The sequence below is a fragment of the Bradysia coprophila genome, unplaced genomic scaffold, assembly GCF_014529535.1.
Source record: "Bradysia coprophila strain Holo2 unplaced genomic scaffold, BU_Bcop_v1 contig_350, whole genome shotgun sequence".
Classification (NCBI taxonomy): domain Eukaryota; kingdom Metazoa; phylum Arthropoda; class Insecta; order Diptera; family Sciaridae; genus Bradysia; species Bradysia coprophila.
The window spans coordinates 10,163,778-10,176,854 of record NW_023503608.1 but is presented as its reverse complement, the minus strand read 5'-3'; the positions used below and the strand labels follow the sequence as shown (position 1 = coordinate 10,176,854).

At 36.5% G+C, this 13,077-nt stretch overlaps 2 protein-coding genes across 4 annotated transcripts in view; one reads left to right on the top strand and one right to left on the bottom strand.

The window, feature by feature from the left end:
- Window positions 1–549: 549 nt before the first annotated feature.
- LOC119080876 overlaps window positions 550–13,077 on the bottom strand; it is a 41,959-nt gene continuing 29,431 nt past the window's right edge. The window contains exons 4-17 of one of the 3 annotated variants that reach the window (XM_037189452.1): window positions 8,146–8,243; window positions 7,943–8,076; window positions 7,654–7,875; window positions 7,276–7,512; window positions 7,149–7,214; window positions 7,027–7,086; window positions 6,703–6,897; window positions 5,800–6,258; window positions 5,161–5,278; window positions 4,526–5,097; window positions 3,897–4,431; window positions 3,609–3,835; window positions 3,387–3,550; window positions 550–1,925 (exon numbers count right to left, since the gene is read on the bottom strand). In XM_037189452.1, coding sequence (XP_037045347.1) covers window positions 1,416–1,925; window positions 3,387–3,550; window positions 3,609–3,835; window positions 3,897–4,431; window positions 4,526–5,097; window positions 5,161–5,278; window positions 5,800–6,258; window positions 6,703–6,897; window positions 7,027–7,086; window positions 7,149–7,214; window positions 7,276–7,512; window positions 7,654–7,875; window positions 7,943–8,076; window positions 8,146–8,243 — 3,597 coding nt within the window. In that variant the 3' untranslated portion in view covers window positions 550–1,415. Of the gene's footprint in view, window positions 1,926–2,999; window positions 3,293–3,386; window positions 3,551–3,608; window positions 3,836–3,896; window positions 4,432–4,525; window positions 5,098–5,160; window positions 5,279–5,799; window positions 6,259–6,702; window positions 6,898–7,026; window positions 7,087–7,148; window positions 7,215–7,275; window positions 7,513–7,653; window positions 7,876–7,942; window positions 8,077–8,145; window positions 8,244–13,077 lie in introns of those variants that run through there. The other 2 variants (XM_037189453.1, XM_037189454.1) reach the window with 2 other exon arrangements.
- On the top strand, window positions 10,782–12,931 carry LOC119080880 (prestalk protein-like). Its single transcript, XM_037189458.1, has 7 exons — window positions 10,782–10,931; window positions 11,003–11,104; window positions 11,163–11,261; window positions 11,313–11,843; window positions 11,908–12,009; window positions 12,069–12,316; window positions 12,375–12,931. Exons 1-7 carry the CDS (start codon window positions 10,856–10,858, stop codon window positions 12,864–12,866), a joined length of 1,650 nt encoding a protein of 549 aa, XP_037045353.1. The 5' UTR covers window positions 10,782–10,855; the 3' UTR covers window positions 12,867–12,931.

The following is a 13,077-nucleotide window of genomic DNA, read 5'->3' as shown; positions in this document are numbered from 1 at the left end:
TTTCGTTGTCTTTTTACACTGACCACACTTATTGTTCTTGCTTCGTTTCATTTAAATTATTTTTCTCTATTTACAAATTAAAAACGGTTCCTAGGGATTAACTTAAAACGGTAAAACTTAAATATAAATTTTTTTGTATAATAATGTCGACCTATCCAGTAAAAGTACTCGCTAAAAAAAATGTTATTCACGGAATCCTCTCTCGTGAGGAATTGTGTGCACAAAAAGTATTTTCTGGGACGGTCATTTTACGGATGTAGGTATTCAATTGATTGACTAAATATCAGACATTAGTGTAAACCGAAAAGGTGCGACTTTGAAATTTAATTTCACTCTCTTTTTAATCCTCTGCACTAGAAGTTACATTAGAAGATGCTTTTATGTGTAGGGTAAATGAATACAATAATTATTTACGTATCTGTTGTGGACGGTATATTTTAGGCAATTTCGCGAGTTGTAGCCCGAACGAAGTGAGGGCGACATGCGAAAGTGCCTAAAATAAACCGTCCACAACAGATGCGTATACAACTTTTCATGCTGAGGGCCTAAACTACGAGAAAAATTCCGTAATTTATGCCCAAGACATGAAAAAAATGTAAAATCCAAAATTGTATTTCATAGTTCGTTACGATAAAAGCAAGATCTTACTGTGACTCTTCTTTCTCTCTCTATCACATACGTCTCACCATGCAATACGATTTGTTGCAAAAATGGTTTTTCATTTTTCAATTAATTCACTAAACGTTGCCATGTTCTGCTTAACTTAAGGTTCGAAGAAATCGTTCAGCGTCATGCTGTTTTCAGCGGCTGTTTTCAGCCATTAATTATTGCTGTGAGATATCATTGATGTTGGAGCAGATAATTTCGGAACAGATGACCTCAAAAAGTCAGATCGGCATTTTTACTTATAGTGTTCCAAATAATTGTTTGGAACACAAGAAGAGATATAAAAATGAAAACTACCAGTGTATTGGTGGATGTATTCGAACACTTGCTTATTTATTAAGAACAATTCAGAACATATTACACATTCCATTTAATCCGTGGAATTACCGGAACCAATTTTTTGTTAAAAGGTTTTGTTCCTCAGTCAATATAGTCAATCAAAAACGCCAACATCCGGTTGAAAGAGTGATTACTGATTACATAAATATTGATGTGATTGTTGTTGCACTAATGACTTAGTCTGTGTAAAGAATTTCTATCTTAGCCGAATGGTATATGGATGGTATCCGGATATCGAAAATATTGCAAAAAGTTTCAAATCAAATTGACTAAACTTATGGACGGATTGCTGTCTGATTTAAAATATTCTTCGATTTACATAATTCACATTCTCATCGAACTCAACATTAATTTGCAACAAAAAATGGCGCTACTTACAAAAATAAAGTAAAGGAAATATCCCTTTCGCTTTAGTTCTTCGGCTCTTTATTATAATCTACGTACACTCGTACAACCTCACCCGAATATTTCCGTTGTGACGGCATAAAATAGAAATCGGGCTGATCAATGCCAGCAGAAGAAGCACTATGTTGTGCACTACGATTTCTTCGATCTTGCGTATAGTATCCGGGATGACTCTTTTGTAGGTGTTGTTGTTGTTGGACGACGGTTCGCGGTAATGAGTACGTACGATCAGCATATGAAGATCTGGGTATATGTTCACCATTCTGGTATCCGCGTCCATCACCATTGTTGTGATGATTGCCATGATGACGATGGCTGTCGGCATTGTCGTGTCGGGACGTTCGACTTTCGTTGTAGTATTGTGGCTTTACCGGTGAATGGGACATTTGCAACGTTTGCTGGCTGCTTGAACTGCGGTTTCGTTTGTGTTTCTCTTCCGTTTCACCAAATGCATCAAAAGCGTAATTTGTGTTTGTGGAATAGTCTTTCCAGGCTGAATTGGGAATCAATTGATCCTGAAAATACGGAGATTGATTATTGTCAGTAGTCCTCTCATAAATCGGTTGTAGAGAAAAAAAAGGCACCAAGTCTGTGATCAATATTGCATTTGTGTAGAAGCATTCCAAAGCTGCAAAACGATCGAGGAATCAGTGATTTAAAATTGATATAGATAACGCCTGAGCGATCACGGAGAGAACAGTAAAAACAGTCCTCAATTCTGTTGTTTTCGGCGTTATGTTACAACTCTAAATCACTGAGGTCATTTTTCTTGAGAATTTTTTTAAAATCCATATGGTTCATAAATCCAAAAAACGTTTTCAAATGTCGAGCTTATAATAATTAAAAGCTCTGGCAAGAGATTTCACTCTCCAATGACAGACGAACATTCTTACTCTGTCGAACGCTGGTAAGAATCAAGAATCTTATAGTGAAGATGAAAGCAAGTAGCGCAGATAACTACTATCCCAACTTTGTACGATCTTCAAGGTTTTAAAATCCCATATAATGTAGGTAGATACTAATTATTTTGAACGAAATGTACATAGAAAATATGGAACAAAATGTGCTGTAAATTCCTAAAGCTTCAGCCTTTGTTAATCCCTTGTTAGTCTTTCTCTTTTTGTTAGATTTAACAGGATACCAATGAATTGATCCACATTATTCATCTAACAGCGGGATTAATCTTTTGAGTTTATTTTATAATTATATTATAGATTAGCGTCAGGGTTAAGAAGCGCTAATCTTCATTAAATGGGTTAAATTGCTAGCTGACCCTGAAACAATGCAGAGCTTCATCAGAGTTTTTCATTGATTTTTTGAGAATTTATTTTTCCGACATTAATCCCTTCACCGTCTACAACCAAACCATTCACTAAGAACCCACTACACAATGACCCACTACACAATGACCCACTAACGATCAGAATTTTACATTTTTTTTCGATTTGAATTTTTAACGTTTTTCAAAATTATGAACCAATTTATCGCAGCTTGAAATCAAAAAGCGTTTGAAAAAGTGAAATCATAGAAATAGAAATGGAGAAAAGATTAAATCGAATAAAGGAAAAGCATTTACCCAAAAGTTTATGTTAAAAATGAAGCCAAGCCAACACACTGTTCCAATTTTATTATTTAAAAGTAGAGATCAGCAAAGTATAATTTTGAAGGAAATTGTCAAACACGTCTACTTCCGTATAGTTTAAACGAAAATAATATTTAAAAAAAAAAACAAAAATTTAACAAAACAACAAAATAAAAACTAAAAACAAAATTCAACGTGAAAAATGTTCAACCGAAATAAAAATAAAATAAAACTTTTCGACTACAAGCTGCTTGATGGAGGATGATACATTCTGTACTCCATTGGTATAACATAAACCAGCTAGAAAAAGTCATCCGATGAATAAGTAACCGTTCATTGATCGTCGTTCGAATAAAATTTCTGTAAAATGAATTTTAAACTCAAAGTTATTTACCTTCTGATTTCGGCTGCTCCGCGATGTTTTGTAAATTGTACAAGTAGCTTGAAGCAAAGCCACAACAACCAGTGCAGCAATCAGTCCAAGAACGATATATAATCGAACCTCGGACAATTGGAAGAATGAAGTGGTCGGCTCCGATTCGTTCAACGAACTCTTATCTGCAAAGAAAAGTGTTGGAGAATACCGAGCAACATTTAAGACTTCCATCTAAATTACATTCGAGTGCTTCAAAGTCAAGATAATTCGGATCGACCGATAATGAGCCCACTTTGCCCGAGACAAGACTGTCCTTGAGGATCTTCTTCACAACTTTTCCATCTTTCTGGTCATTTCCATCTTCGCTAACAAGGTCATTTTCAACGTCGGTTTTAAGCGATCGACCCTTTTCATAAGCAGCCTTGTCGAATAGCACGTTCATTGATGCGATGACCGTATCCTTTTGCCTGCAAAAATCATTTTTTAGTTCCTTCCGTTCGACCACAAGTTAACTGAGAAACCACTCACTTCTCGAAGTTGGTGACGTCGACCTTGTAATAACCGGGGATGTTATGCAGAACACCGTTAAAACTATCCGCAATTTGTGAGGCTAAGCTGTCGAATTCCGGTGTTCCTTTCGAAGGTGACTCGAACGATTCAGCCAAATTCATTAGTTTAACCCCAACAGCGTACACCAATCGATTGGGCGCTGGCGTAGTAGCGGCAATCAATTCTTCCAATTCTTTTTCGCACGATTTGATACAAATTCGATTGGCGGTCACAATGGGAATTTGTTCGTGTTTCCTCGTTTTCTTGTTCACAGGATTGAAGCTTCCACCTTGTATGGGGAACATCATGTACAAGCAGTGGTCGTTTGTAAACGATAAATCTTGTGGATCGCTGGTGGTTCGTTTTCTGGTGAATTCCAAGATTGTTGCTCCATTTTTAATGCTTCCAGATGCATTGTAAATGTCTTGATGATCATCAAGCTTCGGTGGTGAATAACCGTTGATCCAGGTGTCCATCAAAAATGGTCGACCATTTCCATCCACCCATCCGATAACTGCAAGTGGAAATAAGACAAACTGGCTTTTATTTCTGTTCAGTGCCTAACTGGCGCAAATAAAAAAAGTTTTAAATTTCAAGCAATTCCTTACCAGCATCCGTCTGTGACATTTTTTCATCTTCACTGAAGCCAATGCCGGTCCAATATTGCGTATTCGTCGTTTGTATTGTGAATCGCATCTCGTCGCCTTTGCCAACCGTTTGCCAGGACACAAAGTATTCGCAGTTGAACTTTTCTGGCGAACAATCTCTGGGATGACGCCAGAAGCCCATACAATTGTTATCCAATTGATGACTTATCGTCACAACCGACTGTGTACCATTGGATACTGTTACGGGTTTAACTTCCTCTAAGAAGTTTATTTGAGTTGATCCACGCTGTGACCGGTGGCCATGGTACTTCAGTTCGTCTGGTTTGTAAAAGTCTGGCACAGAAGACTGTTCTTTTTCAACTCCAGACGCTGGGAAATGGACGTATTTATTCGGTTCTTGACCACGTGCCCAAATAACGTTCATTAAATCATCCTCAATGCTGTGATCGGTGGGTTCATGTGATTCGAGCGGACGACGGAAGACTATCGTTGTAACACCATCGATTTCGAAGCCACCAGTTGCGGTAAGGTCCGATTTTCCACCCCAGAATTCATCCGTTCGAGGCGTTGATCTATAGGAATTATACGAAAGCTTTAGATATTGTTTTCGAAATGGGGCTTTTCATAGTCGTTACCTATCTCGTGTATAATAATCCATGATTCTACTGCTTGTACCTCTGGCAGAACCAATGACAATGTCTGTACAATCCATAGGATTAAAATCGTGTTTCGGGGTGTATTTGCTGACAGGTCCTAGAAATTATAGAAGGTTGTCTTAGTTGCAACGATGCGAATAAAAAATCTATTGTTGAGTCTAGTTTTACTACTATTGATCATAGTCCGAATTGCTACCGAGTTTCTCCTTTCGGCGTGACTCAATTTGGATTCCAATTTACGGACTTTTTACAGTTCAGCAAATAAATCATGTTTTCAACCGATTTGCTAATGGTTTTTCTGTTCATATTTTTTGTTACGTATAATACAAAGGAAAATTAATTATGGACTTGATTTTACATGAAACGTGTAGAATGTGTTGACTCGTCACACATCAGCACCTTCGCATAAAATTTTGAAAATAATACATTTTAGGAAAAATCAATTTAATTTACCAAAACTACGTAATTCACTACCTTCTACTACCACTACTTTATCAAAACAAAAACGAAATGTCTTTAAGTGTATAGGTGTTAACATCGACTACCTTGGAATTAACGAATCTACAATTCTCAATTTACTTCACGATAAACAATAAAAAGATTAAAAAGACAATGTACCTGGCGTAGCTGATACTTTTGAAACATTTTTTTTCGTCTGTTCAGCTTCACTAGATGGTTCCGGTTCACTTTTAGGTTCTGGCTCACTTGATGGTTCTGGCTCACTTTTAGGTTCGGGTTCACTCGTTGGTTCTGGTTCACTTTTAGGTTCTGGCTCACTTGTTGGCTCTGGCTTACTGTTTGGTTCCGGTTCACTTGTTGGCTCTGGCTTACTGTTTGGTTCCGGTTCACTTTTAGGTTCAGGCTCACTCGATGGTTCTGGCTCACTTTTAGGTTCTGGTTCACTTTTAGGTTCCGGTTCACTTGCCGGTTCTGGCTCACTAGTTGGTTCCGGCTTACTTGTTGGCTCAGGCTCACTGGATGGTTCCGGTTCACTTGTTGGCTCTGGCTCACTTTTAGGTTCGGGCTCACTTTTAGGTTCGGGCTCACTAGAGGGTTCCGGTTCGGATGTTGGTATACCTATTTGTAATTATTTGTTAGTTGGTGCAATATTGCGTGATATGTATACATTGTGAATATTGTGAGTAGTTAAGTTCGAACAATTCATAGTATTAGTAGATAAAGCTACTCAATTAAATAAATTGTTATTGGACAATGTGCAAATCTGGTCATTAAAAAAGGTAACTTTAACAATATCCCTATCAATAGGACAATGTGAAAGACGCGAGTTCTATTTAAATATAAGAATCAGACATTCGAATCAGAGAAATATCGAAAAATTTACAAGTCTTTGAAAGGTGTTCAGCCACCACATGTCATATTCATTTTATAATGAAAATTTTATACTTCCAGTAGTTTAAATTAGTTTTGTGCTGCAAATAACCCATTTTAACATTTCTGATTTCGAAACTACTCAAAAAAAACTACTTTCTTCCGACTGCTGTATATTTTGTAAAGACTTACTTTCCGTTGTTACATCTCGCCGTTTTCGACCTGTTTTCGCACTAACACGATAAGAAACACTTGTGGCCACAGTAAGTCCATCTTTCGATGTTGTATCATCTGCAACCCGTTTCGACTTTGGTCGAAATCCGCGGGGAGCTGGTTCTATTCTTGGTTTTATTGTGGTCTTCGCAGGTTCAGGTTCTGGCTCGGCGGCTGTAAATTTAAAATGAATTTACAATTTTGAACCATTTTCTCCTGAAAGCCGAATGTGACTTAATCATGTCACTTCAGTAAACTAGCTAACTAATGTGCCATATCCACAAAATCACATTTAAGCCTTACTTGAACTGGGTTCTGGTTCCGACTTTGGCTCTGGTTCTGAAGAAGGTTCTGGTTCTGAGGCTATTCAAGAAAAGAATTAAAAAACAAATTTGAATGCGGGTTTACGTTAAACATTTTCTTACTGGGTTCGGATGTGGGCTCTGGTTCCGATGACGGCTCTGGCTCAGACGATGGCTCAGGCTCAGAGACTAATTTGGATTAAAACAATTTAGCAAATTGAGTAGTACAACATTTAGAATCTTTGATTACCAGGCTCCGGTTCAGCAACTGGATCTCCGGCATCACGAATAACCGGGAAGTTTCGGCAGCTTGCTGTTAACTTTCTTGGTCTCCAACCCAGACCCACCCACGATGTTCCATTTACGACCATAACAAACTCAATTTCCTTTTGCTCTTTTAATATTCTCCAATAAACTTTGTAGTCTGGTGACAATTGCTTACTTTTGTACAGCGAGTAGTCAATGTCGGTACTCTTAATTGGAGATTCTAGAAAATTGTGTATTCAAAAATTAGTAATGTGACCTTGCCAACAGAAATAATTAAATTTGGTGTGAAAATTTACGCGACTTTACTAACGTGAATTTGAAATCAAACGACAAAATAAAAAGATGTGAAACAAATATTTACTTTTATTGCAGCCAGGGCCGAACCATCCCAAATTACAGTAACATTGTTTCTTTGGCAACGACGTTCCATCGATATCGACGCATTTTCCTTGTATTCCACAGTCTTGATCAGCCTGGCATTCATCCCAATATTGGCACCGGTTTCCATAGTAATTTTTATCGCACTTGCATCGACTACCGAAGTGTTTTCCATGTCCCGAACAAGATTCCCGGAATTCCTTTCCTATAGTAAATTTGATCATTAGATTTTGCCGATGCATGCTCAGCTTCCAATTATTTAATCAAATTACTTGAAAGAACGTCGATATCAGCACATGACCAAAATCGGTAACCATTTGCCCATTCATCAGCTTGTCTTAGTAGACGCAATGTACAATTGTTGCAAGTAAAGTCTGAAGGTAATCTCACTTGAAATTGCTGGGCTCTGTATACAGTATTGAAAAATGCAGATGACTTAACGATCTCTAATACTAGTTTAATAAAAGGGTCTTACGTCGCATCGGTTCGAACGAAATCAGATCCACCCACAGACGGTGTGAGATCTAAGACTGGCCTTTCCAAATTGTCTAACAGTTGAAGTTTGAAGCCACCCTGTAATTAAGTAGAAATTATTATTTTACTTTTTGTGGAGAGAGCTTTAAAGCTAGTTGGTGTGAACCAATCTAAAAAGTCTAACAAAATTAAGAAATTCTTTTGATGTCTTGAAAATGACCCAATCGCGTATTTTAAACATGGACAAAAGGTCAGTTCTTCAAAAGTTCTTAACTCCTGTGATGTTTTGAACTGAATAGAGGTCAACAATAATTAGCCAAGGCATAACAACCGCGAAAGTAATAAAAGTGTCTAAAGGTTGCGTTGATTATTTCCACTTTTCCATGTTTCGATAACCGGTTCGTGCACACAACATAACAAAATATGCCATCAATGCAACATGCCTTCAATAAAATTCATAACAGTTTCTGTGCAAACAGTGTGTAATTATGATATCATCAAATTAAAAAAAAAAAATTTATAATTAGTCATGGGTAAAACAATGTTTGCATGAACACATTAGATAATTTAACAGAAAACCGAACACAAAAAGCGATGAAAGGTGCACTCTATGTATAGCACAACAGTATATTACACACATTAGACAATTACTTATTATAATAACTTGCATCATCTTCATCAACACAGTGGTCCATATCCACAAAGCAATGACACCATCGCCATGGCGGGAATTGTTTATGATAATGTGCTGTTTGTTTTCTCGTCAGAATTTCAGTGTTGCGCGGATCCCACATTTACGTTTCTACATTAAATGTGTATTCATGAAGATTAATCTCGGTATTTATACAATGTTTCATTTGATTGTTGCTTCAATACGTGAGATCATAAAACGACTAATAACTTTGATTCGAACTGTTCTCAGGTTAGAGTTTTTCCTTTTGATTTTATAGTCTTGATCTTTAACATCATTAACCTCTGCAAACGAAGTATGACATAGCGTGATTATTGTGGATGCTGTTGTGTTGGGTGGTAAACATTCAAAGCGTTACTATGTCTTTCGTTCTCAATTCGCACTCTATTTGAATATACGATCAAAATTCTCAATTTCCACGAATTCTTATAATCGCTTAGCTCCGCCAGTACCATCCCACAAATTCTTTTTATTCAATTGTTATACAATAAGTGATTTTATATATATATCTCTCTCATGTAATTACAAAATCTCAGCCGAATGCTTTCAACGAAAATGATAATATCCATTTTACGATTTTAAATTATGCGAACAGCATAATATATTTTCGTATTCGCCAATTATGGCACATGAAATGATCGTTCAATGAACGAAACGTTTAAGTAATATAATACACATGAACAGAACCAGCTATCGAATGCATTTTTCGCTGTAAAAGACATGGTATGATGGATATATAAATACACACCTGCGATTTAATAAAATATTTTTTTTCGATTTAAATTGGCACCCGTAACGTATCGTACTGAGTGTGTGTGTTAGGCTGGCGTAGACTCTAAGCTCATTATAATAGAAAAACTTACATTCCGAAACCGAACAGCTAAATTAATAATAAAACTGAACTGCATGGACGTTTTTTTTTCGTTACTAAATGAAATTACACATTACATGGAATTATTGTGTTGTTTTTAATGACGAAGCATATTAAGTAATTAAATTTAATCATTTCAAGAGCTTAACCACACGTCATTCGGTTTTCTTTTCTCTACTCTGGAAAATGTATTTTACTGTTTCGGTTTAAAGTTTGTGGATTGCATGTGATGTGCACAAAATCCTTGCCACAATCGTATTTTCAAAACAATTCGGGTAATTAGACGGCGATTTTGTAAAATATTTCTTTTATTTCGTTAAATATATTCAGTGTCACTTAGACACATTTCATTGATAAAACCACTTAACCTTAATGGCCACAACAAAATTTTTGTTTATTTTTATATTAAATCAATGTCTAAATTTGCACGAAGATGTACAATTGCTCCAAGTTCTGTAAAGGTTACAACACGTTTCTACGTCTGTGATTAAGAATTTCTTACAAAACGGACTTTGTTATGGCAATTTATGTTACGATGTGCCCCAAATACATACATTTTAGTTATTAAATTCGAAGAAGACAACTTTAAAAATTGAAAAAAAACCTGGGCCCATATTTGCATAATATAATCATGGAATGTAGACTCAAGATATCCTCATGCCATGGTAGTTTTTAACGGGTAAGACTTATCAGAACGTTTAGATAATTTTATTTTAAATTGCAACTGGACAAAGACCTGTTTGAGGAAAAATGATTTCCTGAATTTGGAAAAAAAATTCCCAAAATTGAGATTTTCCTTCGTCTAAAGGCAAATTTTAGAGAACTTATCAAAATCTTAACAAATTCAGAAAACTAATTCACTAAAAATAGGCTCTGCAACTGAATAAGTGCTGAATGACTACTGTTTTACCCTCATATCACCCACTAAATTGTACACTCCCAAACAATAAATATTTCAAGTGTAAATTGTGTGCAAATACAAAGATATCACCGCTCCACATCATTGAGATATTATTTTTTTCTAAATAAATTGTTGAAAGATAAACGAATTTTTTTACCTTTGTTTAGTGATTTTAATAATATAAAACCAACCACAAGGTAACACTGTCGACCATTCATTCCGTACTTTTCGATTGCATCAGAATTAATATGATGGATAAATTAAACAGCTTCGTAATTGCTACATTCTTTTTATATGTTTGTTACGTAACAAGTGCATCAGCAAGTTAGTATATCGAATGGTTCAGTTCAAATAATAAATTTATGGAAAAAAATTCTATTGCGAATTCGTTTCAGTAACGTGCTATAGTTGTAGTGATGAAATCGCATGCCAGAGGCCTTCTCAATATAATGTAACAAAGGACTGCACAGGTGCATGTGTGACTATTTTCAGTGGATGTAAAAAAAACTCAATCGAATTGAATTTGAATCAGATATTAATCTTCCACTGTTACAGTTCTTCCGATTAAAAAGTCATGCGTCTCAGATTTAACAGCAACTGAAACCGAATTGTGTAATGATGCATCAAATCCCTTGTGTTATAAGTGCACCCAAGGTAAAGGTTTCATCTCCGTGTAAATGATTTTACTAAAATTCCTTCCTGCAGCCAATTGTAACAATCTCGGAAGAATTGACCATACATGCTTAACGTGTTCAACAAACAATGGGGACACGAATTGTTTGCATGATCCAACGAAAATCGTCGGAACACGTTGCCCTGCTCCCACAACCGATGAAGCATATTGTTTCGTCACGTCTGCAGGAAGTGAGGCCACACGAGGATGTATAACTTCAACGCGTGAACTTCAAAGCTGTTCAGAGAATAGTTTAAATTGCAGTGCATGTCCTGTTAGTGGAACAAATGCCTGTAATTCGTATCCTGTCCCGACCGATCGAATAAAATGTGTACATTGCAGCGGAACCAATTGCAGTACAACGACAAGTGCATCGCGTTACTGTACCGACCCATATGATAGTTGTGTAGCGCTCAACAACTATGGCAATCAAATCCAGGGTTGTGCCGGAGACATGACGGTAAATAATGCTGATTTTTGTAAAAATCATAAACACAGTTGCAATACTTGCAACTCAAACGATTGCAATCGTGCTGTACCTAAATCTCCGACGGATTACAAAGGTTTGTAGTGGTAATAACACGGAAATAGTTTTCTTATTTTCAAACATTTTTTTCTCTTATTCAGTGTGCTTTAGCTGTGAAGGTATCACATGCCAACGATCTACATTGTATACTCAGACAACAGACTGTGAGAAAAGCGACACATGTGTGACCTTGTTTGAAAACTGTAAGTTGAAACATGTAAAGTGTTGTTGGCGTCTAAGCACAACATTTTTGTTTATCCAGACATTCCAACTAAGAAAACTTGTTATGCCGATCTATCTTCCGAAGAAAAAATCAAATGTGATACCACCAGCAATCCATTGTGTTACAAATGCACTGCTGATCGATGTAACAGTTTCGGACGTGTAGATCATAAATGTTTAACGTGCAGCACGTCTACAAACGCAAATTGCTTACAGAATCCGAAAAGTCTTCAAACTACCCGTTGCACAGCTCCAATTAGTGACGATGCTTACTGCTTCGTAAAATCTGTAAGAATTTACGGATTTGCTTTTCCATTACCTATAACACTATCATTCAACCTTACAGGCCGGTAATGTGGTAACTCGTGGATGTCTGAATACACCACACGAAATAGCCTCATGCGCCAATGATAACCAGCAATGTTCATTTTGCTCCGTAAACAGTAATTCAGCGTGCAATACGATTGAGTTCCCGTCTGGTCGACGACAATGCCATCACAGCAGAGGCGCAAATCCAAGTTCTCTATCTACATCTCAATCAAAATACTGTGCTTATGCCAGTGACACATGCCTAATAATTAAGTCCAACGGAACATTGTCTCAGATTTGTTCGAGGGAAATGAATTCGACCGAAATTAGAATTTGTGATAGTAATCGTGAGTGCTGCAGCACCTGTTTGTCTAACAATTGTAACACACAAATACCGAGTTATGCATGCAGCACCGATGAGAGCCACAACAGCAGCAACAGAAATTTCAACAGTCCATTGTTTGTTATTATTGTAGTGTCGCTTACAATTACCGTACTGATGAGCTTTTCTAGATGTGTTATCCGTTAAATGTTGGTGGTAAAATTAAATGAGTTCCCGTAATATAGAGAAGAATATGAAAAGTTTGAATTTTATTTGGCCTTTTTTTTGCTGAAATGATTGAATTCGTTTTCCTATATACAGTGGTTATACGAAGCTATTAGAGACAACAAAGTAAAGTTTTCTACAAGCCACCAGAGTAGTTTTTGGAATGTAAATCTACTTCCAATAATTTCAAAAA

Coding starts and splice junctions, on each gene's coding strand:
- LOC119080880 (XM_037189458.1), top strand. CDS start 10,856: ATGATGGATAAATTAAACAGCTTCGTAATTGCTACATTCTTTTTATAT. Junction 11,105..11,162: donor TGTGACTATTTTCAGTGGAT/GTAAAAAAAACT, acceptor CCACTGTTACAG/TTCTTCCGATTAAAAAGTCA. Junction 11,262..11,312: donor GTGTTATAAGTGCACCCAAG/GTAAAGGTTTCA, acceptor TCCTTCCTGCAG/CCAATTGTAACAATCTCGGA.